We start from the raw sequence: 24,965 nt of genomic DNA, 5'->3' as shown, positions 1-24,965 counted from the left end.
TGCATCGTGGCACTGGCCCCTGCCTGCCCACAGCGTATCTGGTATCTCTGTCTCTGCACACGCACCATCGCCTACAGCAGTGATGGCGAACCTGACACACGTGTCAGAGGTGACACGCGAACTCAGTTTTTTGGTTGATTTTTCTTTGTTAAATGGCATTTAAATATATAAAATAAATATCAAAAATATAAGTCTTTGTTTTCCTATGGTTGCAAATATCAAAACATTTCTATATGTGACACGGCACCAGAGTTAAGTTAGGGTTTTTCAAAATGCTGACACGCCGAGCTCAAAAGGTTCGCCATCACTGCCCTACAGGCTTCCTCTATGGAGCATCCTGGCTCGGTGAAATCCACAGATCTCTCAAGTGGAAACTGACGTAGACACATGTGGCAACTCTTGAGATAAGAAACAAAGACTTGTAATAAAGACTAGAAGAAAAACTAGTGCTCCGAGGAGTGTTTGGTGGGTGGGAGGTACTGATGAGTGGTCCTAAGGCCGGAGGGCAAGGATTGTGAACAACTTGCCCTTTCTTTCACTCCCTGATTTTTCTATTAACATGTTCATTTAGAATAAAGTACATTTCATAATAAAATGGGAATGCTGAGTTTCTGTAACTCCCCAACTCAGTACCAAAATGAGACAAACACCCATGGTCCTGGGTCCATAGAGGGACACTGCTTGGGCTCTGGGGCCACAGCTTTGAATTAGCTCAGAGACTGAGTCAGAATGTGTATTGGGGCCTGGGAGCCAAGTATGAATCTGCTATAGGAAGGAAGGGAAGGATCCTGGGGGGTGCTAGACAGGATACCTTTCTTCTGCTCACAGATGACCACTTGTAGGCCCCTGGACCAGCCTGGGCACATCTAGAGGTGGAGCTTAGCCTGGCCTGGGGGCTGGAATGGAGGTGGAAGGGACCAAATGCTGCTGTGCCCAACAAGTCATGACAGGCCTCGGACTGAACCAGTCCCACAATTCCACATATGAGTAACACAAAAACGACTCACCCCTTGGCTTCCTTGAAATCGAATTGATGGTCTCAGTGAAACAGAATCCTGCAAAAAAACACAAAAGATACCTATAAATCCAGAGCCTCACATCCGGTTGGCTAAGGAGCAGGGTAAAGACCGTGAGCTCAGGAAAGGTGAGAGAGAACACAACATCTGAAAACTACAGGAAAGGTCACCAAAGTAGGGTTTTGAAGGATCAATATGAGTTCCCTTGACTGGCATGGGGACTGGGGCTGAGGGTCATTGTGTGGCCAAGAGTGGAGACACAGGCAGTAAGCAGCCCCTCACTGGTCTCCCAAACCCATCACAAGCCCAGGCCACCCTGCCTCACAAACACCACCTCCAGATGGAAATCAGGGTGGGCGAGCATCACTGGCCAGGAGGCAGGCTGATGATGTGACTCTGGCCTCCCATTGGCAGAATGAAGCCCAAAACCTGCCTAGCTCCCATGTCACAGTTTTAGAGCAGTCTGTCACTGTGCTAGGGGTGGCAGAATTTCCAAACGTCATAAAAAAATAAATAGTAAAAACTCAAAATAAATACTTGAAGCTTCAGGTATTCGGATATCAGCCTTGTGGTGGAATTTTAAAAGAATGTGAATACAGATAGAGGGCTTCACCTACTCTTCTAACCTTGGGCCCAGAACACCCACCTTCTGAGTAGCAGACACCACAGTAGTATGTGGCCCTGGCTTGTCACCATGACCCCCTCTCTCATCCCCCAAACCCATAGGACCCTGCCTCTTCCACATGGCAGTGGGGTACTGGGCTCTTCAAACCTCCATCACCGAGCCCACCACTCTGGCCTCCACCCTGGCCCCACTTAGAGTAAGGGATACTTCCCTACCAACCCAGTACCTCCCTGAGTGGCTGCCTGACAGCTCCCCACCCAGAATGTCAGGCCCATAGCATGCCCTGGGGAGGTGGAGTAGCTCTGAGTAGTCGAGTGGCTCCACCCTCATGGGGAGAAACAACCAACAGGCAAAGCCTGGGATTTAATAGGCAGGTCCATCAGCCACTGGGCTGACGGCTGTGGGCATGTGAGGGAGACGGCTCAGCTAGCTTGGACATGAGGGCCACACACGCAACCCCTTTGTTTACCAGGAGCCTCCTCTTTTGCTGAGAATCTCAAAAGACTCTGCTGTCTGAAGCAGACCCGAGGGGTCACTCCATGCACTAGCACTTACCTCCATGGGATCTGATGCCCCAGAAACCACCCCAAACTTCTGAACACATCACCCACACTGCTAGGCTGTCAGAAAGGGACATCCAGAGGCCATGGTGCTGTTGAGACAGGGGTCAGGCTCCTTTCAAAGTAGACTCAGGACCAGCTGATCCGACCCACGACCTTGATCTGACCCCTGCCTAGGCTGCCAGTCAAGAATGAGAAACACACCACCCATAAGGGTCTCGTCCTGGCAGGGCCCTTGGAGATACAACATGTAAGTGGCCTCTGCTTGGAATTAGGTTAAAGACATGAAAAGATGGCCACTGAGCAGATGAGAAGGTGCTCAGTGCTGTTACCCATCGATGAAATGCAAACTGTGCGCCTATCAGAATGGCTAAACAGGAAAGACAAACAACACCCTAGAACCCTAGCGCATGGCTGGTGGAAACGTACACTGTGTGGCTGCTGTGGAAAACAGTCTGGCGCTTTCTTAAAATGTTAAACACAGAGTTACTCCATGACCCAGCAATTCCACTCCTAGGAATTCATTAGCCAAGAGAAATTAAAGATATGTCCATATGAGAACCTATACAAAAATGTGCACAGCGGAATTATTCTTAGTATCTGAAAAGTGGGAACAATCCAAATGCCCATCAGGTGGCAGACAGAAAAACAAGAGACTACCATCCCAAAATAAAAAGGAACAAACTCCTGATGGACATGATATGGGTGAACCTAGAAACCACTGGCTAAGTGAGAGGCAGCAACACATGAGACCATGCACTGTATCAGTCCATTTATCTATGTGTCCAGAAAAGGCAAAGCTAAAGAGACAGAAGGCAGATCAGTATGTGCCAGGTCAGCAGATCAGGCCCACAGAGGACCTTTACTGAAGACTCGGGGGCTCTGAGCAACAGGCAGGGAGAGATTCCTATCTGTCAGCCCGTTTAACACAAGAGTGATGATATATGTGGGGAGAGGGAAGCAGAAGACATGAGAACACGGCAGCACAGGCAGTTCGAAGTAGCCTGCCTGTCATTATTACGAGCTCTCTGCTGACACCTGATCATCAAAACCAGGAAGGAAGACTGTTTCTGACAGAAGGAACAGCAAGTGCAATGCCAGGGCAGAAATTTGGGACATTACAGTGGTAGAGGGCACATGGGTCTTGGCTTTTGCCCCCAGATCTCTCAGCCCAGACCTCTGTGCAGGGATTCGCAGGGGCTGACGCAAGCACTGTGTGCCATACACACACAGCAAGGTCTTTGAGCTCCAGACTCCATGGTTACGTGAGGCTGGACTTAGGGTAAGCAGAGAGAGGAGCAGGCAGGGTGTGTCTCCTGTGAAGGAACTGCACCAGGGCAGCCCTACTACTCACACATGCTGGTCCACCCTCCTCCAACCACACGCTCCCTGTGGGCCATCCAGTGAAGCATTTAACTGGCTTCATAGCTGCCAAGTAACTTCTCTGGAAGACTCTTTTCTTTCAAGGTCACTCATTCCCCAAGGACAATGAGAAGGACACACTTGACACTGGAAAAGTCAGGCAAGAGGCCTAAAAGCCCCCACTTTCTCTGTAATGTTGGGAGGGCCGGCCTCAAGTGCATGTCCCCACACAGCCTGGCTGTCATTATAGAGCCAGGCTCCTGGCCACATGGGCTTGTCTGGTGTCTCTTCCCTCCAGCAGGACCAAGTCATTCTCAACAACAGAGTATTTCACTCCTACTCTCACACATGCACTTGGGTGACTCCCCACAGGCTTCCTGTCTAGCCATTGACAATAACAGGTATATCTTTAAAGGGCTGAGGGTAGAAAACTGCCAACCTAGAATTCTATATCCAGTGAAAACAGAAAGTAAAATAGAGACTTGTCCAGAGAGACAAAAGCCGAGAGTATGTTTATAGCAAATCTGCACTACAAGGAAGGTTCTGGAAGTTCTTCAGGAGGAGGGAGTGACATCAAATGGAGATGAGGATCTCACAGATGATGAAGAGCACTGGGCATGGTGAACCCCTCTATGAATATGAAAGAGTAAGTTACATTTCTGTAAAAGATCATTGACAGTCTGAGACACAGATAAGAATAACAAAGTGCAAGATTTGGACACACACAACCAAATGTGAGAAGGCATGGTGCAAACGAAAAGCAGTGGTGGTGTCCGGGCTCAAACTTGTGGGCTCCCAGAAGTTGGGTGTGGCACCAACCGTGTCTTCTGAGCTAGCAGCCAGAGCCCAAATCAGAGGTTCCTTCATGGTAGGGCCAGCATCACTCCATCATAGAGGTTCAGGTGCTTCCCATGGCAACATGGCCATCATGGCCTGGCTGTCTGCTCCCTGCAGGGGCCGACAGCTCATGAGGTTAGGGGGTGGAGTGTTGCCCTGTTACCTTATCTACGCAGCAGCATAGAAGGCAGCATCCTAGGACCAACAGGATCTGATGCACTGGCCTGGACATTGCCTGTACTCATTTCCCTGTTGCCTCAGCGGCTTCTGGATCGGCCCTCAGACCAAAATTATCAAGGCACCAGGTAATGTAACTGCCCTGGATACCCCTATGCACTGCACTGCTGCCTCCACACCTGTGACCTTGGTACCTGAATGGGCTGCACTTCAGGCATCACAACAATGCCCAAGTCTCCTCAGACTCTCGGGGGAGGGGGGAGTTATGCCATTCCCAATGCAGGCTCAAAGGTCACACATACCCGCTTTTAAACCATCCAATGCCGTGTCTCCTGAGCAGCAGGCTAGCCCAGGAAGCCCAGCCCCACACTGCACCTGTCAGGTCCCCGCATGGCAATGTACCATCTCCCACTAGTCTCAAATGGGTATGAAGTTGGAAGCTGCTCAGGACAAGGATCACTACTGGTGCCGCACATCAGCCAAGCCAGGGAGTAAGCAGGGAGGCCTAGCAGAGCAGGTAGTAAGGAGGCCTCAATGCAATGAGGCAGGGACATTTGTGCTCTGCAATCATTTGGCCCCCTGGCAGCTCCCTTTTGGGGGGGGGGGGGGGGGGGGGGGGTAGGAAAGACGGCCATGTGTGTGAGAGAAAATGGGGAGCGTACAGGATAGGTGACAGCCAGGGAGCTGGGTGGCCCCATAGGAGGAGGCACAAATGCCTGCCTAAGAACCCTCTCCCATAAGATGGGTCAAGGATGAGAAGGAACTCAAGATGGTCAGAATCCCCTTATCTCTACCCATGGAGAAGAGCCTTAAAGGATGGGGCAATAGGAAGTGGCTTATGAAATCCATGTCCAGGTCCAGCTACAGGTTCACAGAAAGCCAGTGGGTGAGGCACAGTTACACTCATGATGGTGGGTGATTCTGCCCCAAAGGACACTTTTGGTTGTCACCTGGTGGGAGGAGGCAGGAATACTGCCTAGCACCCACAGTGCATAGGATGGCCCCCACAGTAAAGAATGAGCCTGCCCCAGGAGTCAGCAGGCTACGGCTAAGGAGCCCTGAGCTGATCAATGCCATGAGGAAAGCAAGGGGAGAATGATCGATCATCAGGGCAGAACGCAAAAAATTCCATAGGACCAACCTGTTGGTTTCCTCAATAGGTAGATGGCACAAGGGGAAGAATGATGGAGTGCTACAGAGTACCACACACTTGGCATGCACATCACAAGTGGCTCTACATGGCCCTGGCTTGACCCAGACACAGTTGAAGACCCCGTGGAGACAGCTGGCAGGGTGCCAGGGGGTGAGCCTCAGTGCTCTCATGGAGCTGCACTGAGGGTGTATCTACAAAAACCAGTCCATATCTGTTAATATTCAATATTGTCATTAAAAGGACATGGGCAAAATGGATAGACATGTGGGATTGTTTTTAAAAATGCTCCTCAGTCCTGGCCGGTGTGGCTGGTTGAGCACTGTCCTGTGCACGAAAAGTTGACAATTCAATTCCCAGTCAGGGACTTGCCCAGGTTGCAACCTCGATCCCTAGTCGGGGTACATGCAGGAGGCAGCTGATCAATGTTTCTCTTTCACATCGATGTTTCTCTCCCTCTCTCAAAAAAAAATCAATAAAAACATATTTTTAAAAAAAATGCTCGGTGAGATGCTCACAGAGGGTGAGGCTGGGTGACGGCTCACGGAATGTCATTATTCTCTATTCTGTCTATGTGTGAACATACCCATGTGAAAGGTTTAAAATAAAAGTGCACACAGAAAAGACCCCATGGTGCACAAAACAGATCTAGCAAGGACTGGCTTAATCTGGATGCAGCCCTGGGACACCCGACACAGGCTGTGCATGGGAAACAGCACCCAAGTCCTGAAATGCCCAGTAGACACAGTGTCAACACCGCCCAGGCAGTGCATTCCCTGCTGTATACCTGGCCTGACCCACCCCGTCACCCCCGTAACCCAAAGGTGTCCATGGAAAGTAATACAAGGGAAAGCATCTGTTCCTCTTTAAAGAGAGCCTGTGTGATCCTGCAGGGCTAGGCCCTAACCTTCGTGAGTGGAGTGTGGCCAGGAAAGGGGGAGGTGAAGTCTGGAGCAAAGGCCTGGCTGCAGACCTCCTGGCAACTTTCCCCTCCTTTCCAGTAAAGAACAGAGGATTAGGAAATGCCTTTCAGGAACCCTCCCTAACGCTTCCTGGCAGGTTCTGAGCGGGACACTGAGGACATGGAGAGTTCAGATGGTGTCTGCGACCATGAGGGGCCATTTCCATGAACCACAGACACGGAGGAAGGTATGGGATATGTACCCAGAAGGTCAGTCTACTGGATGTGGCCGGCTCAGGGCTGAGCTGGGAAACCTGAACAGGGCCTAAACAGGGGTCCAAGTCAGCCCCTCCCCTTGGCAGCACATTCATCATTATGGACAGGCAGACACATATTAGCAAAAAAAGGGACTCCAAGCAGCTACAAGCCAGGTGTCAATCAGGACTGACCCACGGGCCAGCACAGCACATGAAGGTGTATAGGAAGCTTAGGGAAAAGTTTTTAAGAAACCTTAAGGATTAGAAAAACAAGTGCAAATCACCTGACACTGTGGCCTGCCACCCTCCCACACATTTGTTTTCTTCCTGGGTCAGCAAGTAAACACAGTCAGCATGCTGTACTGGCCATCTTGCTTTCCGCTGGAATTCAGCATGCCCACTGGTACTCCATCCCCACCCCACCCCCATCTCCACTGTTTTCTATCCCTAATGCCGCACCTTCTCCAGAAGGTCATGTAAATGGAATCATACTGCATTTCTTTTCTGTGGCTGTTGTAACAAATTACCACAAACTTGGTGGTTTAAAACAACAAGTTTAGTCTCTTACAGTCTGGGAGGCCAGAAATCTGAAATCAGTCCGTGGGCCCAAATCCTGCATGGCTGCACTCCTTTCAGAGGCTCAGGGGAGAAGCTTTCGCTTCTTCCAAGTTTGGGGACTCCAGGTATCCTTGGCTGAGGCAGAATCACCCCCATCTCTGCCTCTGTGGTCACATCATCTTCTCTTCTTGTCTGTCAACTCTCTCTGCCTCTCTCTTATAAGGTCACTTGGGATTACATTTGGCCTCCCAATATAAAGATCCTTAACTTAATCACACCTGCAAAGTCCTGTTTCCATGTGAGGTCACATTCATAGGCTCCAAGGGTTAAGACCTGGACATCTACCGGGGGCCCTTATCCAAGTGACCACACACACACTTAGCATAATGCCTTTGAGATGAGTCCATGTTACTATCACTGAAGTCCATTCCTATTACTGCTTAAGTACTAACCACTGTATTATACCAGTGTGCTCATCTATTTGCCGACTGAGGACACTGGGTCATTTCCAGTTCGGGGGACTAATGAGTAAAGCTGCCATAAACATTCATGTACAGGTTTCTGTATGGACATGAGTTTTCGTTTCACTTGGTGAGCACCCAGGAGTGTGACTGCTAGGTCCTATGATAAATGTATGTGTAACTTCATGAGAAAGTGCCAAACTTCTTCCAGAGTGGCTGCACCATTTGCATTCCCACCAGCAATGAAGGAGAGCTCCAGCTGCTCCCCATCCATGTCAGTATTTAGTGTTGTCAGGTTTTTTATTTGAGCCATTCTGAGAGATATGAAGTAATATCTCCTTGTAGATTATTTTTTTCTTTATTTTTTGTTAATCCTCACCTGAGGATATTCTTTTCCATTGATTTTTAGAGCGAGTGGAAGGGAGGGAGGAAGGGGAAGAGGAGGAGAGAAACATATAGATTGGTTGCTTGCCACATGCGCCCCTACTGGGGCTGGGGTTAGAATCTGCAACCCAGGTACGTGCCCTTAACCAGGAATCAAACCCATGACCCTTTGGTGTGCAGGCCAACGCTCTAACCACTGAACACCGACCAGGGCTCATTATAGCTTTAATTTGCATTTCCTTAATGACTAATAACATGGACAATCTTTACATGGACTAATATGTCATTCTTATATATTCTTTGATGAAACTGCACAAATCTCAAACATATTTTTAAAAACTGGGTCATTTTTCTATCATCAGATTTGGAGAGATTTTTATTGTGTTTTTTTTTTAATATGATTTTTATTGATTTCATAGAGAGGAGAGGAGAGGGAGAGAGAGATAGAAATATCAATGACACCTTAGCCAGTTTTGCTCAGTGGATAGTGCGTCAGCCTGTGGACTCAAGGGTACTGGGTTTGATTCCCGGTCAAGAGTAGGTACCTGGGCCCAGCCAGTGTGGCTCAGTGGTTGAGCGTCAACCTATGAACCAGGAAGTCAGGGCACATGCCCGATTGCAAACTCTATCCCCAGTGTGGGGGGGTATGCAGGAGGCAGCCAATCAGTGATTCTCTCTTATCACTGATGTTTTTATCTCTCTCTCCCTCTCCCTTCCTCTCTGAAATCAATAAAACTTTATTAAAAATGAGTAATTTAAAAAAAAAGAGTAGGTACCTGGGTTGCAGGTTCCTTCCCCGGCCCTAGTCAGGGCGCATGCAGGAGGCAACTAATAGATGTCTCTCTCTCACATTGATGTTTCTTTCTCTCTCTCTTTCCCCCTCTTCTCTTCTTCCACTCTCATAAATAAATAAATAAAATATCTTTGGTGAGAATTAACACACACATACACACACAGTAACTGGTCTTGGCTCAAACCGACAAAATAAGCTTCAGGTATTTTCCTAAAAGCTGCCCCCTTCCCTCCCTCTGCCCCCACAAGAAACCAGGAGGCAGCTGGAGCTCTGCTGAGCAAAGGAGTGAAGGTATTCTCACTGTAATCACATGGCAGCCACCAGCTTCACTATATTCATTCCTGACAGGACACTGTGCCACTGTCTACTTTCCACACTGTCACATGGCTTAGCAATGTCCTTGCATTGCTCTCCCTCCTGTGTGGAGACTGGTACACAGCAGAACCGCCTGTCTTGTCAGCTACCTTTAATCTGGAAGTTCCTCAGCTGTTCTTTGTCATTTTAGGACAATGACATTTTATTTTATTTATTTATTTAAATATATTTTTTACTGATTTCAGAGAAGAGAGAGGAACACACAGTGTTTCAGCTATATGCCTCGAGGTGGTGACTGTAGCCCAAGAAGCACCCCAGGCAGAAGCCCTTGGGGTCTGTCTGCCCACAGTGGGCTGTTAACTCTGCCCATCTGGGCAGGGCTACTCTATTCAGCCTGCCTTCTCCTCAAACAGCTGACAGCAGATGCCTATTCCCCAGCCCCGCTGTCCACAGCTTCACAGTGGCGGCCATAAAATGCAGTTCCTATCTCTGCTGGCCTCAGCATCCAGTGTAAGCAGGAGCCCTGCCTTCTCCTACTACACTTATTTACATGTCTACGGTAACATCGGCAGTGTGATGGTAAATTGTGTCAACTGGGCCATGGAACCCAGTTCTTTGGTCAAATAGCAGTCTAGATGTTGGGTGAAAGAGTTTCCTAGATGAGACGAACATTTAAACCAACATACTCTGAGTAAAGCAGATTACCCTCCATGTGGGTGGGCTTCATCCAATCAGTAAAAGGCCTTGAGAGAAAAAGATCAAGGTGCCCTGGAGGAGAAAGAAATACTGCCTCCAGCCCACCTTTGGACTATAGATACATCAGCCTATCTCCAGCCTGTCAGTCTGCCCTACAGATTTCTGACTTCTCAACAGCCATGATCGCATGAGTCAATTCCTTGAAATAAGTCTCCCCTCCTCAAATTGTTTCTGTTTCTCTGGAAAAGCCTAATTCAGACAGACTCAGAAACTGCCTTTTGCAATGGTCTCAAATGCATTACAGTTCTTAATTATAGTGCCAGGGCTCTTGGCCCTGGCTCTCGACCCAACCCTGCCCTTCTCTGAACCCTCTGAAATTCTGGCTCCACAAGAGGCTCCAGGTTCCACTTGGCCTGCTCCAGCCACAGCCATAGGGTCACCTGCCTCTCAGAGGAACCTTGTTTCAAGACTGAGACTCAGAAGTGTCCTCATCCGTCATAGCAGCTTACAGAGGCCCCCTGCTCAGGACAGCTCCTAAGGGCCCCCTGCATTGGAGGAAGTCCAGAGGACACACCTCAAACTTGAGCTGTCCTTGAATTTGGGTAGGAAGAAAAAACACATCTATTTCCACCAAATGAAACTTAGAATTTCCTTAGTTACAAATACAGGCAACAAACTATAGCAGTGTGAATGGCATCAACTCTAGTATGCTTTAGCACATAAAAGGCTAGTTGAGCAGATGTCTTCAAAAACCATTTTTGCTCATCACTATTTCAAAATTACAGAAATTAGATTTGCTGCTAAATCTCATCATTTAAGACATTAATATGGTAATTTTAAAAATATTTTTTTTATTAATTTCAGAGAGGAAGGGAGAGGGAGATAGAAACATCAATGAGAGAGAATCATTGATCAGCTGCCTCCTGCACACCCCCCTACTAGGGACCAAGCCTGCAACCTGGGCATGTGCCCTGACCAGGAATCAAACGAGCACCCTCTTGGTGCATGGGACAATGCCCAACCACTGAACCACACCGGCTGGTCAATGGTAAATTTGTTACAAGGCCACACATTCCATTTTAATATTTCACCCATTCTCTGTGTAGTGCATTTCCTTGGTAACCTTATCTAATAAAAGAGAAACGTGCAAATTGACCGTACCTTCGCTATACTCACAAGCCCCGCCCACCAGCCGATCAGAGTCACTATATGCAAATTAACCCAACAAAGATGGCGGCTGGCAGCCACGTTGCTGGAGCAAGCAGGAGGCTTGGTTGCCCTGGTGATGTAGGAAGCCAAGCTTCCCCCTGCCCTGGCAGGCTGTGGCCTCCTCTCAAGGCAACAAAGTTTCAATTATAGAAGACAAATAAATCCCAGATATCTGCTTCCAGCCAGCTGAAGGAGCTGTGGCCAGCCTGCAAACAGTCATCTGCCCTTCATCCAGGGTGGCTAGGCATCCCAGCAGGGACCCCCACCCTGAAGGAGCAGTGGCCAGCCTGCAAACAGTCATCTGCCCTTCATCCAGGGTGGCTAGGCATCCCAGCAGGGACCCCCCCCCTGAAGGAGCAGTGGCCAGCCTGCAAACAGTCATCAGCCCCTCACCCAGGCTCCCCAGGCCCCCCAGCGGGACCCCCATCCTGATCCGGGACACCCTTCAGGGCAAACCAGCCAGCCCCCACCCATGCTCCAGGCCTCTATCCTATATAATACGAGGGTAATATGCAAATTGACCCTCACAGCAGAACGACTGGGAATGACTGGTCACTATGACACACACTGACTACCAGGGGGGCAGACACTCAATGCAGAGCTGCCCCCTGGTGGTCAGTGCACTCCCACAGGGGGAACTCTGCTCAGCCACAAGCCAGGCTGACGTCTGCCAATACAGCGGTGGTGATTGGAGCCTCTCCCACCTCCTCAGCAGCGCTAAGGATGTCCAACAGCAGCTTAGGCCTGCTCCCCGCTGGCAAGTGGACATCCCCCGAGGGCTCCTGGGCTGCCAGAGGGATGTCTGACTGCCAGCTTAGGCCCAATACCCCCAGGGAACAGGTCTAAGCCAGCAGGTGGACATCCCCCAAGGGCTCCCAGAGTGTGAGAGGGCACAGGTCAGGCTGAGGGGACCCCCCCCCCACCGAGTGCACAAATTTTTGTGCACCAGGCCTCTAGTCTATATATATAAAAGCCTAATATGCAAACTGTCCCCTTGGGAGTTCGACCGAGAGACCAGCAGTTTGACCAGGAAACTGGGAGTTCGATCGCTCTCTATGACGTGCACTGACCACTAGGGGGCGGCGCAGAACGAAGGAAGGCCCCAGACGGCAGTCAGCAGCCGGGGAAGGGAGGTCCTGGCCAGCAGCCGGAAGGCCCTGATCAGCCCTGATCACTGGCCAGGCCTAGGGACTCTACCCGTGCACAGATTTCATGCACCAGGCCTCTAGTTATATATATTTTAGGTATCAAAGAGGAAATCCATGCCCAGAAAGGGACATGGTCCCTGTCTAGAACTCATGGACTTACTGGGAGCTACCTCAAATGGAGTTTGGCCATGAGTGGCCAGACTAGAAAAGTGCTTATAAGTCACTGGAGTTTAAAAAAAAAAATTAGCCCCCATAAATCCACTGTTTCTGAACCAATATTTACTCTTGGCCTCAGAAAGTCGGGGTGAGGACTCACCAGAAAAGCCACGTAAAGTACTAGCTCAGTTATGGAACATCAGCACCCCAACCCCCAAGTACTGCTGGGACTGATGTGCACAATGCTTCCTAGTGCCCACAGGGGTGGGGTAGGGCATCTCCATGCAGCCAAATTCTGGGGCACTTGGTTCCAGTTCTTTAAAATGCCATTATTATGGTGCATGTGGGCACAGAAGACATCACATGACTGAGAGAACATTTGGACATGAATGCCCCCTCTCCAGGCATGTCTAGAACCCCTACCTGGATCCCACCTGGCCTCTTAAACCTGCCCTTCCCACTCTGGACACCGTTCCCCAGCGTCCAGTGGCCTTCCCCAACCCCTGCACATTCCAGGCACACGCTGTGCTCCCTGGAACAGCTGTCACTCCTGTCCCATCTCCCAATACCCTGACAGGGAACACCTCCATCAGAAAGGCTGAGATGATAGCAAGAGAGGCTAAGTACATGCCCCCAGCTCCCATGACCCTCCTAAGAGCCCCTGCAATCCCCAAAATAAAAAAATGGCTCTGAGCACCTTAGAGCACAGAGCGTACACACAGTGACCTAGCCAGGCTACTCCTGACCAAATGTAGTCTGTAAAGCCAAGAGGGTAGACTGAGGCTGCCTTTGTCCTCCACATGGAGACCAGAGCTTGAGAGTAACCAAGAAAGAAGTGGGTGCTTTTGCTAGTTAGGACAATTTCTACAAGTTCAGGGAGTTATCTGAGACATCAGAAAGGAAAGAGGCAGCTCAGAGACCAGGGTGATAAGCAGGAGCCACTATCACCAGAGTGGTCACCAGATTGGCCACCAGACTGTGCTGGGAAGCTGTCTGACACCTTCTAGAAAAGGTCCTCTCAGTACTGGGGTCTGTGGAGCTCACTCGGATTTTGGCAGCATGATGACACCTCTGTCCTTTCCCAGGTCAAGGCTCCTGGCTAGAGCAAAAGGGCCTGGCTTCCCAAATGCAGGCGTGGCACTTCAGCTTGGCCAGAAAACAAAGACCATTAAATGGGAGTACAGCGGCCCACTCAGGAGGATGGAATGATAAGAATATGGCATATTTTTATTTTAAAAATATAGATTTGTATTGATTTCAGAGAGAAAGGGAGAGGGAAAGACAGAAACATCAATGATGAGAGAGAATCGATTGCCTGCCTCCTACATGCCCCCTACTGGGGAACAAGCCCGCAACCCAGGCATGTGCCCTAGACGGGAATCAAACCTGGAACCCTTCAGTCCACAGGCCAACGCTCTATCCACTGAACCAACCCGGCTACAGCTAATGCATATTTTTCTATCTCTAACCTATCCAGTTTGATCCAATGGGCAAGGTAAGCAGGATGGCCACCGCTGGATGGATCCATGGCCCCACAGACAGAGGAAGAGACCCACTGGCTACCTGGTCCCAGGAAATGCCTCCTTTCACCCTGCAGCCTGGGAAAGGTCTGCTAGGTCACTGCCCACTCTTCCCAGCACACAGGTGCCCGCTAGTGGGGTTGTCCCAACACATCCTGAGGGGTAACCTGAGACAGTGAGGCTACATCCAGGTGACAGCCAGTCTTCCTGGGCTTGAGAATAAAAAAAATAAAAAAACTAAGTCAGATGTGAGAAACAACTTAAAAAAAATGTTTTTATTGGTTTCAGAGACAGGAAGGGAGAGGGAAAAAGAGATAGAAGCATCAATGATGAAAGAGCATCATTGACTGAATGCTTCCCACACAGTCCCCACTGGAGTCCACAACAAGGGCATGTTGCCCTGACCAGGAATCCAACTATGACCTTCTGGTTCATAGGTTGACACTCAACCACTGAGCCACACCAGCCAGGCATGAGAAACAACTTTTTAAAACATTACTCAAAAGGTACAGTCTGCGTAGGGGGAGACAGGAAGGCAGCCCTAGTGACAGAAGGAAGCCTCTCATGGTAGCCTTGACTCCAAATCTTCCCAATGAGCACACGTCACTTCAGAAACACGAAACATCCAGGAGGCAAGATCAAGTCTCCTACTCATCAACCCCAGATCATCAAAACCATTTTACTTCAGGCCTGAAATTTGGTTTCAGGAGCAGCTTCTGATCTGAGTCATCACGGAAGTGGAACCTGGCAGGACTCCAGGCCAGCTGCTCAGAGGACCAGAGTTAAATTCAGGAATGGAAAACAGACTGCCTTATCAATCGAGGTGTCTCTCTCCTTCCCTTCTACTCTTTCTAAAGTCAATGGGGAAAATATCTTCAGGTGAGGATTAACAAAAAAGAAACCCGACTGCCCTGCTGGCGCTGGACAGTTGCATGGATCGGCAGTGAGAATGCCCAGTACAATCCAAATCCTTTTTAGACTTCTGGGCCAGGAACCTAGAATCACCCAGAGTAAGAGGTCAGGTTAACTCTGGGGGACCTGTATGGTTCTTATCATGGCCCGTGGCTGCCCCATGTAGGACTAAGACCCCTAGGTCCAGGGGTCCTTCCTCCACACCAGCCCAGGCCACTCGGCCCCAACCCAGAACTGGGAAGGGTCAGGCCTTGCTTGAAAGCTGAGGCAGCACCTGGTGTTCCCTCCTCTCCTTACAGGAGACTGGGCGCACCTGCCTGGCCTCCACATCAAACAGCTGGTCCCAGCAGCGATGGGAAGCAGAGGTTAAAGAGCAAGAATGATGCACTGGGGCCACTGGCGGCTGCTGGGAACTGAGAGCAAAACTTCTGAAGCAGCGATCACAAGATTCACTTCTGCTTTAGAATCTGCCATTTAAAAGCTGTGTGACCTGAGTCAGACACTTAACTTCTCTGGCTTTAGTCACTTAGGGCTGGTGCCTACTCACTTACCTCTGAAACAAGGTACAAACAGTGCAAACCAGCTCTGCCACTCAGGTGGCCTCCAGCTCTGGCCTCTATGTTTCAGAACACTGGAAAATACAACATTGCCACGTTCTTCAAAAAACAAAAATCCCTGACATGTGCCAGGCAGCAAGACCACCAGGGTCAGGAAAACCACCCTTAAGTGGCAATATGGCCTGCACTAGTGATGGACACAATGCCTGGGCTGGTCGGTTTTCACATCTGTGAAATGGGAATGATTCCGACCCCGTGAGGTTATATACTCAACCCTAGGGGTGTTCTAGGGGTAACCGTGGCCCCGGAACCTCACTCTGTCTGCTCTCCCACCAGGGTAACAAACAAAACAGGGGACAGCAACACTGGGCACAACAGGAGGCTACGGCCTGACTGCCCTGCTCGAAGAGTTGCAGCCATGGGCTCGAACACAAAATATATGTGAACTGACTTTGGGAACTGTCAGGAGCCATAGAGTGCAGTACTTCCCAATTCACAGCATAGCTTGTGTGCTTTCACTAATGTGTCTCAAGGTAACTAAAGCAAACCCAAGACCTTGGAAACCAGCCTGACAACGTGGCCCAAGAGCTTCAAAGCCACTGGCCAACTGGGTCCACAGTCATGCTCAAAAAAATGACAAATGGGCAGCTCAGTGCCAACTCTGCATATTCAATTCCCCAGAGCAGAGCTTATGGGGACACCAGGACAATTTCCAGAGGCCAACTCGGGCCAAAACTTCCCAGTGGGAGAGGCGATCTTGTTTGGTTAGGAGTGCAGTGGGTCAGGCCTGGGAGAAGGAACAACCTCACCGCTCCACCAGCAGACAGCACTCAGGAGGCAGTGAGAGCGCCCAAGGGTCAACCCATGCTAAAGTGAGCCCCATTAAAAGACAGACAACCCAACAGAAAATGGTGACCATACCACATAGATGAAAGATAGAGCACACAAGAGTCACTTGGCTAAAACACACAAGAAGCCACTAGGAAAACACATATGAGAGTGAGACATGGTTTCTGACCAACACTACCACAAAGTTAGGAAGAATCACTTAATCCAGAGTGCGAGATAAAATGGGAAAGGTGCAGAGATCTGGCAGAGATAGGAGGAACTGTCAGCCATGTTGGGGGGAAGAGGAGAATAAGGCAGGACTCGTGGGTAGCACCTCAGAGCTGGGCCCTCCCTCAGCTATGTGTGGTCAGGCTAGGCAAGCATTCTGGGCCAGGGGCCAGCTGCGCAGGGGAGCTGGCAAGATAGACAGGAGTCACGGGCATGGACTTCGGCAGGATGTACACAGGGAGCGCAATCCCAGGCACTTCCTGCTGGTCTGTCTGACACACCTGGCTGGTGTCAAAGGCTGGCTGCACCGTGTAAAAGCAAAACAAAATCGGAAAGCACTGATCCAGAAAAAGAAGGCCAGTCAAATTCACGACTCACAACTAAGGCCTGGCACGCGCCAGGCCCTCCCCTGAAATCTCTGTCCTTGGGGAGCGCACTGTTTGGTGAACAGGAAGTGGGGGAGGCAGTGAAGACTCTGACACTGGACAGGGGACTTCCAAAGAAAGGCCCTGAGCAGTTGAGAGGTCACCGGACCGGAGTAATGGGGTCCCCGGTATCCCATGAGGGTGGTTTGAGTCTGAGAGATGCAAGATCAGGAATTAGGAATCACATATCACAGCCAATGAGCATAACCCAGTGGCACCGCCATCTGGCTGGCCCAGACAAGGGGTTTGTACCAGGCGGAAGAAGCCCGTTAGGCCACCAAATACCTGAGTTCTGTGGGACAGGAAGGTCCTAAGAGCGGCCCGTCACTGAGGCTCAATCCCTCCCATTAAGGACCCACACACTCAGAGACAAATGAAGGCTCCAGGACAGCAGGGAACCCAGCAAACAGACATAGCCACATTGGGGTGATGACCATAAGAACACAGGGCAGGCTCTGTGGCTGTGGGTGCAGAGAGGCTTCCGGGAACCGTGACCACAAGCAGAGCACCATCAATGCTGACAAAGCGCTTTCTGTGGGTTGTGGGCGTGACAGGAGTGAGTCAGGAGGGGACAGAGGGCACCCCAGATGAGGACAAGGCACCTGGGGAAGGAGAGGGACAGGCCTGTATCAGCTGTGACCCTTGCTCAGGTGGAGGCCCCGGCAAACAGTGGGCACGGGGCGCTGCATTTCAGTCCCTGGCTGATGGGAGCCCAGTCACTGCAGACGGGCCAGGCAGTGGAGGGCTGAGGAAGGTGGGAGGCTCTGGATGGATCTGCCTGCGTGGGCTGACTGATGTGACTGTTCTGTTTTTTTAAATGCAATCTTGTGACTCTCTGGGTAACAAACTCTGCAGGCACATCCTGAGTGAAAACAATGACATGAGGCTCACTCTTCTGAATTTCCCCTATATTTTCTGCAAACTTCAGGATTCCTCGTGGACTCCTGTATAAAACTGCTGTGTACGTGTGTTCTTTCGCACATTCATCTGTGATGGGGCAGAAGAAGAAGCAGCGACAGACTCCAAAATCCTCAGGGCTGGGAACGGATTTTCAAAGCAGCTACCTTCATCCCTCCAGAATTGGCCAATCTACAGAGCTCAGACTCTGAGCCTTCTGACCCCACCTGTCAGACCTGTCGCCCCAGCACCACCCACAGGGTTAATCAATGGATGAATAAGAAACAACGAAAAACATAAGACCCAACTCTATTTTTTTCTTCTGTCGTTTTCTTTTATGTTGTTTTGTTGTTGTTTTCAAGGCTCAACTTTAAACAAATAGAGTTGTCCAGGTTACATCACTCCAGGCATCATCGTAGCTAAAGCCCAGTGGTGTCTTGTGTGTGCTGTGTTCCCACTCCCCCACCTCTAGCATGTCCTGATGGCTATCATGAGAAATGCTCCTTATGTGGGAACCCACCACTCTGGGAAACCCTGCACACCACCAAGTCCCTATACCAGTTGACAGGCCCTGAGGGCCCCCACAGACCTGTAGCCTTGAGCTCTCAAAGAGCCAGCTGGTCTGGGGTCTGTGATGCATATACCTAGGAGACCCTTGGCCCAAGGCTTCAACAGAGGAGCAAACTCCTACCTTTCAGAGTCACCTCAGGCCTTGACTATATTCCTGGACAGCTGAGGGTGCACAAAGAAGGAAGGCACAGAGCCCACAACGTAACAATGACCCCCACGCAGCACAGGGGAAAACTGAGATCCAGAGGATGGCGCCACTGTTCAACCAGTCCCCTAGCCTCACTACCCTCACTTTGCAGCTGCTCAGCCCACGTGCAGTCAACACCAGTGAGGGTTTAGAATCAATAAGGCCTACTACCCTCAGCTCTGGCCCATCAGAGAGACAGCTGATGGGCATCTGGATCCTCAGTGTCTAGGCCCCCTGGGTGCCACATGAATGCAAGACAGCGGACAGCCTTCTCAGGTCTTCAGGCTGGCTCAGAACTAGTTCCAGCTTGGCCACCTTGAGACCTCTCTCTTGTGACTTGCCTACAGCATCTCTAAACTCACTAGACCCCCCGGAGTCACACAATAGCAGAAGGATGCCCATGCCTATAGCAAGTGGTGTGCTCACTCCTGAATGCTGAGCCCCAGAAATAGCACCGGGAGCCCTGAGAAAAGGGCATGGAGGTAGGTGTCACATCCACTCAGATTGGCCACTCATCAAGGCTGAACTGTGATGTGCCCAGCAGATCACACTTGGCAATTCCTGTCACCTGAAAGCACCCAGGCCCCAGTGAGTTCACAGGTGAGAGACCAAGACCAGGAAGAGGAGAGGCAGCAGGAAGAGCCATGTGAAGATGCCTGGATGAAGTGTATCAGACCACAGTTTGGGGGCACCCTTCAACCCAAGGAGAAAGGGGTTCAAAGCTTCATGCCTTCCTAGCACAGTGTTAGCCGAACCTCTTTTGCCGGCCTGTGAGCCTGCACACCCAGGCACTGGCAGACTGGTTCGTTGGCCCATTCTCACCCAGGCTCACCCAGGCTCGCCTGCTCAGAGACAAGGAGGAAGCGTCACCAAACACATGCTAGATGTCAGGGCTAAGAGAAGGGAGGGCCTCATATCAATCCTATACTCTAGGCCAGAAGCCACTTCAAAATAGTTCTTAACGCAGCTCCACTTGCTGGCACAGATCACCGGGTTAGTGGCTCTACTCTCAAGTCCCTCAACCAGTGGGACCCTGTGCACAGGTAAGGGAGCCAGCACAGCCCGGTCCCAACACCAGAGTAGATTGGAAACAAGCTGGACACAGGCACCCAGTGCTGGCTGTCCTCATCCCACTTGCCAGATCCACTCTGAGCAGAGCGTATTTCTCTGGAACAAGCAGACATCTATAAGCATCCAACACCAAAAATAGTGCAACCAGGGGAGAAACACACTCCTCCTGAGTCCTGCTCCTGCCTCAGACATCTCCCCACAGTTCCCCAACCTCAGCACTGACACACACCCCTTCCGCCCCATCTCCCTGCCCAACCTATAGCGGTTCAACAGTCCCACCGACTCTGAAAAGGGAGAGACAACATCAAAAGATTAAAAAGAGCAAAATCATGCTATTTCTTCAGACAGAACCCAGAAGCCGCAGCCCCTTGGCAGGGAGGCCTGCCTGAAAAGCCCTTCCCCATGTCTTCCAGGCCACTGGCATCTAATTCAGAATTTATCTACAGATGGCACTCATCCCAAGCTGAGAAAGCTCCAGAAGCTTTACAATGAAGCCTCCTAGCCCATAGAGCGCTCACTCCTGGGCAGTAGGAGATGCCGGCTGCACACTGCCGTCATTATAAGAGCCCCACCTGAAGCCACCGTCATCTAATTATTCCTCATGCCATGAAGTGCATGTTCAAAGACACCATGAGAACAACCAATCCTTACTGGGCACAATCCCCTCCTGAAGGATGACCCTGACCCCGCAGTATGTCATGGAGCTGAGGCCAGGGGCTAGGAGACATGGGCCACAGCTTGACTGGAATCAGAGGCAGATGTTTGCCCGCCCAGCTCCAGCAGAGACTTACACGCTGGCCCTGTTTTCAGAGTTCACCAGCAGGTCACAAATAGAAAGGCAGGCCTACTGGAAGCTATGCCAGCCTTGACGCAGTGCCGAGAAGCGCTTCCGAGAAACCCAAGGGATTGAACAGGGCGGGAAGCATTCACATCTGCATGAAATCGGAGGGAGACAGCCAGCCAGCCTCAGAGTAGGTGCCCTCAGAGATGAGGTTCAATTGAATCTAAGCCGACCATGTGAACTGGGTCAGCCACTATTATCAAGGCATCCCACCAGTAAAATGTCTCGGTCCCACCCTGCAATGCGATGGCAAGTTGCCTGCCAGGGCTCCTGGGGCCACACACCACTGCATGAGGGCCACGGGGTTCCTAGAACAGCCCATTCCACTAACACACTGAGTCCTCATGTCCCACACTCATCCCAACACTCCAGACCAGCAAACTGTAAGCTATTTCTGTAAAGGGCCAGAGAGTCAGTATCTCAGGCTTTGAGAGCCAGTCAGTTGCAAAGACTCCCTAGGGGCCTCAAATGCAGCCACAGATGTCCCAATAAAACTCTATTTACAAACACAGGCAGTGGACCAGATTTGCCCCTCCAGCCATGGTTGACCAACTCATTTTAGACTCTAAGGTTGACATCTTAAAAAAGAATGCTTCATACAGTCCACTTCATCAGTATCCTGGTCCAATTCTGTCCTTCTAGCACTACAATGAACATGCTGAAAGCCTTGGTTTGGGGGGCCCACAACTATAGCAGCAACACTGAGCACAGCAGACTCAGCTCCTTTGGGGCAAAAAGAGGCCCGTGAGATCCACCACTAATCCCACAAGGAAAGAGAGCAGCCAGGAGGGGAACTAGGCATGGGATCTCTGTCAGGACCTGGAGAGCAACACACACAGAGGCCACAGGCAAGAAGTCCCTGTCGAGAAGGAAATCACACTGGGCTCACCAGCTCTGGCCTCTGCAAGCCAGGCTGTCCTGATGCAGCGGTCGTTCTCCTTGTTGTAATGCTGGGCTGGAACCCTTAAACCACCCCTCCAGATGGGTAAAACCACAAGGTCCACAACAGGAAGATGAATTTCCCCCAAAAATCACTTTTACAAAAGGAAAAAGGCCCCTAGCTTGTTTGGCTCAGTGGATAGAGCATCAGCCTGCAGACTGAAGGGTTCCGGGTTCGATTTCAGTCAAGGGCACAGGCCCGGGTTGTGGGCTCGATCCCCAATAGGGGGAGGCAGCCAATCAATGATTCCCTCTCATCATTGATGTTTCGATCTCTCCCTCTCCCTTCTTCTCTGAAATCAATAAAAATATATTTAAAAAACAAAAAAAGTAAACAGGAACCTCCCAATCCACTTGCCTTCCTCAAGGCAGTGGAAGAAGGGGAAGCCACCCAGAACCCTGTGGGTCCTGGCAGCACTGCCCCCACTAGAAAGAATGGCATGAGGGGGCCATCACCCTTAAATGAGCCTACTTTGGACTACAGCCTGAAGACAGGCATGAGACCTGTGCAGGAGGGGTAGGGGCAGGAGGACAGGAGCAAAGCACACCCTCCCCTGCTGAAGGTGCCAAGTGGGCTACATCTGCCCATAGGGCCAGAGGAAATTCCAGGACAATGGCACAGCTCCTGCCTACCCAGCAACCCCCAAAGGGCAGTTCTTGACCTGCAGGGCTTCCAGGCCATTCCCACCTGGAAGAAAGCCCATTTTCTACACCAGTCACATTGTAATCCACAGGGGACACAGAAAGCTAAACCTAAAGTATAGATTCGGCCCATCTGAACTCTTGACCATTAATTAACCTCAGGTGACTGCAGGACGGAGCCCAGCCCCCTCCATTACCCTCTGGACCGTTGTTGTTGTTGTTGTCTTGTGTGTGTTTTTTGTGGGGAGGGGGGAGAGACACAAGTCCTGCTACTGTAAGAGTAAGAAGGTGATAATGGCTGGGGAGAATGAGACACCCAGGGCAAAGCCCATGTCACCCCTGCTTCCCCAGCTCTCAGCCCCCACTGCTTGCTCCCCGCACAGGTGCTCTAGGCCAGCGGTCGCCAACCGCTGGTCCATGGACCACTGGTGGTCCATGAGGTTCGAAAGGTTGGCAACCGCTGCTCTAAGCCACCCAGGGTACTTACTCCCATCTTACAGACCACAGACCTGACTAGGGCTGGGCTCCTGTAACTCACTGCCATCTCCACTCATCCAGAGCAGGGCCAAGCAAGCCGGTTGTCCCTGCCCTTCCTGTTATCTGCGCCCAGGTGACCTGTTCGAAATCTTCCCTCAGGCAGGTCATGAAGTCAATCCAAGTCCACCTTAAGTGTGGGAGCCACCATGCCCCCATTCAACTGGGTTCAACTGCAACCAGGGGAATCCTGAGCCCACTGATGATCCAACAGGTGTTGGAGGCCCTGCAGACCTTAACTCTCCTGAACAGTCACATTCACCGTAGTGTATTTTAAAGGCTCTAAGAACAAGGTCACACCAATCAGGATGGCTACCATAATAAAAACAGAAAAGAGCTAGAGTTGTCAAGCATGTGGAGTAGTTAGAACACTTATGCATTGCTGGTGGGAATGTAAAATGGTGCAGTTACTATGGAAAACAGTCTGGCAGCTCCTCAAAAAAGTTAAACATAGAATGATCATATGATCCAGCCATTCCACTTCAGGTTATATACCCAAAAGAACTGAAAGCACTGTCTCAAAGAGATGTTTGTACATCTACATTCACAGTAGGATTATTTACAGCAGCCAAAAGGTATAAGCAACCGTGTCCACTGACAAAACAAGTAGATAAACAAAATGTGGTCCATCCATATGATGGCTTATTCAACCACAAAAAGGAAGAAAATTCTTTTTTTTAAATATATTTTTATTGATTTCAGAGAGGAAGGGAGAGGAAGAGACAGAAACATCAATGATGAGAGAGAATCATTGATTGGCTGCCTTCTGGACGCCCCCTACTGGGGATCGAGTCTGCAACCCGGACATGTGCCCTTGACTGGAATTGAACCTGGGACCTTTTAGTCCACAGGCCAACGCTCTATCCACCAAGCCAAACCAGCTAGGGCAGGAAGGAAATTCTGACACCTGCTACAACATGGGTGAACCCTAAGGACATTTTGAGTGAAATAAGCCAGTCATAAAAGGACAAATACTGTATGATTCTACTTACATGAGGTCCCTAGAATAGTCACATTCATGGAATAGAGAAGCAGAATGGTGGGTGATAGGGGCTAGGGAAGGGGGATAGGAGTCAGTGTTTAATAGGAACAGAGTTTCAGTTTGGGAAGGCGAACAAGTTCTGAAGATGGATGATGTAAAAATGTATTTAATGCCACTGAATTGTACATTTTAAAATAATTAAGATAATAAATTTTGTTATCTGTAGTTTATTACAATTAAAAACAATTTTTTTAATGCTCTGAGAGATCCCAGGTAATGACTCTTGCTGATTAATCTTTGCACTCCCAAGGCTTCCCAGTGGAGTGAAATCAAGGTGGAGTCGAGCCCCCCACAGTGAACCTAGGAAGCGGCTGGAGCCATCTACACTGAACAAATCAGGGCAGCCACTGCCGCTAAGTTGAGCTTCTTTGCAAGAATTAACCTCAACTTGCTGCCCTGGCGCCCCTTACCTTCATGTTCTCTGGCGGCCCTGCCACTGGGCCTCCCTCCAGTGCCTCTCTCAGATCTCAGGCAGACATCGCCAATCTTGGCTCCTTCCCGGTTTGCCCTGTTTCCTAAAGGCACCTCCTGCCCTCAGGAAGCTGAGTTTCTTCCTTCCGGTGTCATCGCCTGTTGGTTGTCACCACTGTGCCCTCGGCTGACTTCCCTCACAGGGGCATGGGGACTGCAGAGTGAGGTCTGACCTGCAGGCGCCCACCAGTAAGTGCCTAGTCAGTCTGATAACCAGGACATGGGGGCCATGTGTATGTATCCAGGTGAGGGAAGAAGTGGGCCAGGACTCCTTAGGCCCACCATTCCCGTGATTCCTTTGCCTAGGCCCCGCAGGCCCAAGCAGGATGATGGAGGAGACAGAACCCCCACCTCAAATCCCGAGGAAGAGCATTCTTAAGTGGAGGGGTCTGGCTCTTCCAGGCTGCCCTGTGATTCCCTAATACCCACAGGCTGGAGCATAACGTGACGGCAGAGAGGAGCCACTTCACCCTAGACTCCAGGCCTGATTCTTCACATTCCCTCAGCAATGGCCACCAGCCCAGTGGACTCAGCAGTCACCCCGGACCTGGCAGGACATGTCTCCAGAAACTTGGCCAGCACTTCCAAACCCTGTCCGCTGCCCACTCCATCATCACTGCCCCCAAGACTGCTAGAGGGATAGAGCAGGGGGGTGCACTGGAGGGCCCAGCTCTCTCCAATACAGTGGGTGGGCTT

The 24,965-nt window shown here is 50.5% G+C and overlaps 1 protein-coding gene across 1 annotated transcript in view; it reads right to left on the bottom strand.

Annotated features, from left to right (window-relative positions):
- ELL (elongation factor for RNA polymerase II) overlaps positions 1-24,965 on the bottom strand; it is a 62,877-nt gene that overhangs the window by 26,037 nt on the left and 11,875 nt on the right. The window contains exon 2 of the mRNA XM_006778368.2: positions 1,008-1,055. Within this exon, the coding sequence (XP_006778431.1) occupies positions 1,008-1,055 (48 nt within the window). The remainder of the gene's footprint in view (positions 1-1,007; positions 1,056-24,965) is intronic.

Source organism: Myotis davidii, unplaced genomic scaffold, assembly GCF_000327345.1.
Source record: "Myotis davidii unplaced genomic scaffold, ASM32734v1 scaffold448, whole genome shotgun sequence".
In the NCBI taxonomy this organism is placed as follows: Eukaryota; Metazoa; Chordata; class Mammalia; order Chiroptera; family Vespertilionidae; genus Myotis; species Myotis davidii.
The sequence above is the reverse complement of the archived record's forward strand: the minus strand, read 5'-3'. Positions and strand labels throughout refer to the sequence as shown.